The sequence below is a fragment of the Citrus clementina genome, unplaced genomic scaffold (assembly GCF_000493195.1).
Source record: "Citrus clementina cultivar Clemenules unplaced genomic scaffold, Citrus_clementina_v1.0 scaffold_9, whole genome shotgun sequence".
NCBI classification, from domain to species: Eukaryota; Viridiplantae; Streptophyta; class Magnoliopsida; order Sapindales; family Rutaceae; genus Citrus; species Citrus x clementina.
In genome coordinates, this window is record NW_006261964.1 from 25542781 (window position 1) to 25546954 (window position 4174).

A 4174-nucleotide genomic window follows, 5' to 3' on the forward strand; every position below is an offset into this window, starting at 1 on the left:
ACATTTTTCTATATTATTATTATTATTATTATGTGTTTTCTTTGTAGTTCTAGTCTTAGATCTTGACAATTACAAATAGTAGCTGAATATTCTTCATTTGAATTAGTTGATATGGTCTGTTCAAGTGGCGGAGGATAATGTGAAAGAGTTGAAAGAGTGTTGCTCATAGAGATTGAATTTACTATGTCCACATTTGGTGAGGATGGTATACAAAGAGATTTGTTAATGCATTAAGTTTTCTCTTTACACATCAATAAGATCTTATTAATTAGTTTGTCCTGTTGGGTACTGCGGTAGATTCTTTATATAAAATACCCCCCATTAGAAAATTGGGCGAGAGCAAGTATAAGGAGCCAACCTCCGTAGAATAAAGCCCTTCTTATTAAGCATTTTTCTTTTAAACCCCTAAGCATTTGTTGAATTCGTGTAAAGGTAGTACCAGCTGGAGGGAGAAAAAAGTCATTAGGAAAAGATGTGAGTGCATTTTAGTCAATATGCTAACCATAATTAATGCATCAAATACGCATATAAAGACTCCATAAATAAAAACCACCATTAACGGTATTTTCCTAAGATTCTATACAAAACTCTTTCTACACAAATTTATTTTCTTTCGAAAAAAAAAAGTCAGATTCTTCTACTGTAATACATAATATATAATAATCAATATAAATAATTAATTAATTTCTTTCACTAGGTAAATTTTATTATTTATCTTCCTTTTTTTTCTTCCTCTCCTTTGTTGCCTTTACTTCTTTTTAATCAACTCTCTCCACCATTCACACACTCTTCAGTCATCTTGTACTCTCTCTCTTTCTCTCTCTATAAAAGCAAAGCAGCACTATTCTTCTCTCTCACAAATCTTCATCATATCATATCATATCATATCACCATGGCTGACCCTTACTCAAATTTCTTCTCTGGTTTGCTCAAGTTCAATAATTCTCCCAACCAAAATTACCAACACTACCCCGCTTCACAACAACGACACTTTGCTCAAACAAACACCTTCGCCTTCAACCAAAACCAAAGTCACCACCCTTATTATTTTCAATATCAAAGCTCACCTCCGTCTCCTCCTCTAAGAGAAGCCCTACCCCTTTTAAGTTTGAGCCCCAGAAGGCATGAAGAAGAAGCTGAAGAAGAAGAAGAGGAAGAGGAAGAGCATCATCAACATTCTTGCAACATTGCTGAAGCTGCCGCAGCCATGGATGTGGACAAGAACAAAGGCAAATTAGTGGAGGAAAGTAATTTGTTTTTCAGTAGTACAAGTTCTACTGCTACTGCTGCTCTTCATCATGAAGATGATGATGAAACAACAGCTGTTACAGTTGCACTTCACATAGGGCTTCCAAGCCCTAGTGCTTCTGAAATGGCTTCTTTGTTATCTTCGTCATCTGAAATCAGTGGTCATGATCATAATGGAGATCATGGTGGTGATGATTCTTCTGCAGGGTACCCCTTCAACAGACTCAACAAGGGTCAGTACTGGATCCCTACTCCTTCTCAGATTCTTATTGGCCCTACTCAATTTTCTTGCCCTGTGTGTTGCAAGACCTTCAACAGATACAACAACATGCAGGTAACCTTTTTTTTTTTTTTCCTGCATGGTTTTGTACATAATGATATCTTTTCTGATCGAAACTGAGACCAAGACTAGTACCTTCTATTTATTTGATTGAACAACACACGGGGCAATATCGTTCCTTATTATGTTTTTGTTGGTACTTTAAAGTCTGTGCTTCCACTGATTCTGCAGGCGTGTGTGTGTGTTGAGTACAACTGAAATTTTTTTGCAGATTTTTTCAGGAGATCTTAATGAAGAGGAACAAGTTTTATCTGTGTAATCAGATTTGTGAACCACCAAAAGTCTGTAACAAAACAATTAATTTAAAGACATCAAAACCCTATAATCAGCTGGATATACCCAAAGAAATTAACCTAAAAATTATTAATTTTTCCATAAATTATTTAAGTGCCTTAAAAACGACATCCTTTCTGTAATATCGCTTCCTCACTGAAGTAAATACTGCATAGGTAGTTCATGTTATCAGATGTAACCAACTAATAGCTTTTGGGAAAAATTGAGGCCGTTTTCACTAATAAATCTCCTTGAGCTCACAAAGAAATCGATTCTTTTAAGTGCCATAACTTAGGCCTTAATATGTGTGCTTGTAATTAATATCCCTTTTGCTGTTTCTGGATCTTTTTTTTTTGTAATCCTTGTGAATCTTTGAATGAATGAATTGTGTTTTTGTAGATGCATATGTGGGGGCATGGATCTCAGTATAGAAAAGGCCCTGAATCTCTAAGAGGGACTCAACCGACCGGCATGCTTAGGCTTCCTTGTTATTGCTGTGCCCCAGGGTGCAGAAACAACATTGATCATCCAAGAGCAAAGCCTCTCAAAGATTTTAGAACCCTGCAAACACATTACAAGAGGAAGCACGGGATTAAGCCTTTCATGTGCAGGAAATGCGGCAAGGCTTTTGCGGTGAGGGGAGATTGGAGGACTCATGAGAAGAATTGTGGGAAGCTTTGGTACTGCATTTGTGGTTCTGATTTCAAGCACAAGAGATCTCTTAAAGACCATATTAAGGCTTTTGGCAATGGCCATGCAGCTTATGGCATCGATGGTTTCGAAGAAGAAGATGAGCCTGCATCTGAAGTAGAACAAGATAATGAGTCCATGCAGTGACATAGATCAAATAGGCGGTACAATTATAATTAATTAAAGTTAGTTTAATTAGAATATTCAGTAATTTGTGAGCTTGATCTTGATCTGTTGGGATTGACATAGCCCTCGGCTCTCCAAGTAAGAACCTATATATATAAGCATCAATTTACTTGGAGAGACACCTTTTTTTTTTTTTTCAATTGTATCTTTTCAGTTCTTAGCTTTCCTAAGAATTCTAGAGTACTAGAGACATATATGCCAGGCTAGGTAATTAAGTTCTTGTAAATTGCTCACTTTCTTTTCAACTAATTTGGATGGCTTCTTTTCTTGTTCTTATTGAGCTTTTCCAGTTTGATCGTCTATTCTGGTAACCACTTATTTATTGAAAAAGATGCAAAAATGGGAAGTGAAACCTAGATATATGAACTTCTATGTATTCATGCCAATTAGGCTGGAGATTCTAAAGACGTTTGATAATTGGTTTGTGAGGAAAGAGGGTGAATGTTAGTGAAACTAACACAGCATTTCCTAATAGAAAGGATTTTAATCAGGCTTCTATTAAAGAGAATTGTATTAAATAATATCAATGAAACTATTTGACCTAAAAAGTTAAGATTATTTATAAGGATGAGAATCATTTGATGATATGATTATATCTGAATTTTAAAGGATTTGTCAATACATATGAATTTATTATTAATATGTATGATTTATTTATAATTATTCTATTTTCATTTATTAATTACCAATCATGTAAATATGTTTGTTTAGATAACATATCAGATTAAAAGTGAATCCTTATCTTATTTTTTAAAAATATTAAAAATATATTTTAATGTAGAGAGATCAGACGAGTGGAAGTTCAAATATGAAATTTCAACTCTACTACTATATTACTAAACTGTTTAACCTCAAAATTTAAACTAATATGCACAGTCTTTTAACAATGAGAAATCAATGCTCTTAATAATCGAGGAATTACAATAGAGAACATTAATTAAAGAAGCGAGTATAGGAAATTTTTCAAGGAAGATTTTTGACTTATAAGCTCATTTTTTCCACAGACCATAAACTTACATGAATTGAAAATCCTGATCAGATATGCTGTCCATCTTTGCTCAACTTGTCATTGAATCTTGCCAACACGAGTGGCTGAAAAAGAATATATAAATAGATCCAGGAAGACATGACATCGAAACCAGAATGCATCCTTTGAAATTAATAATTAATAAGATCAACTGATCTTGAAATTTTTATGGCTAATATATAAGTGGGGTTTTGATCAGCCTTTTACTTTAATAATTCATTTCTTTTAAGATATCCTCATATCAGAGTCTTCACCAAATGCACAAATGGGTGGTGAAGCATGAACGTAAAGCGAGGTAGCAAACTCTCACTGGAAAACAAGACAGGTGATCGGTATATTTTGTTCCAAATGTAGTTGAGAGAGGCTTTTCATCCTGCAAATATATCAGCTTTTTATGATGCCCTTTTGCT

General features: G+C 34.3%; 1 protein-coding gene across 1 annotated transcript; it reads left to right on the forward strand.

Moving 5' to 3' along the window:
* The first annotated feature begins 802 nt into the window (after positions 1-802).
* Positions 803-2881, forward strand: LOC18031431 (zinc finger protein WIP2). Its single transcript, XM_006421394.2, has 2 exons — positions 803-1582; positions 2261-2881. The coding sequence occupies exons 1-2, from the start codon at positions 893-895 to the stop codon at positions 2696-2698; spliced, it is 1128 nt and encodes a 375-aa protein (XP_006421457.1). The 5' UTR covers positions 803-892; the 3' UTR covers positions 2699-2881.
* The last annotated feature ends 1293 nt before the right edge of the window (positions 2882-4174 follow it).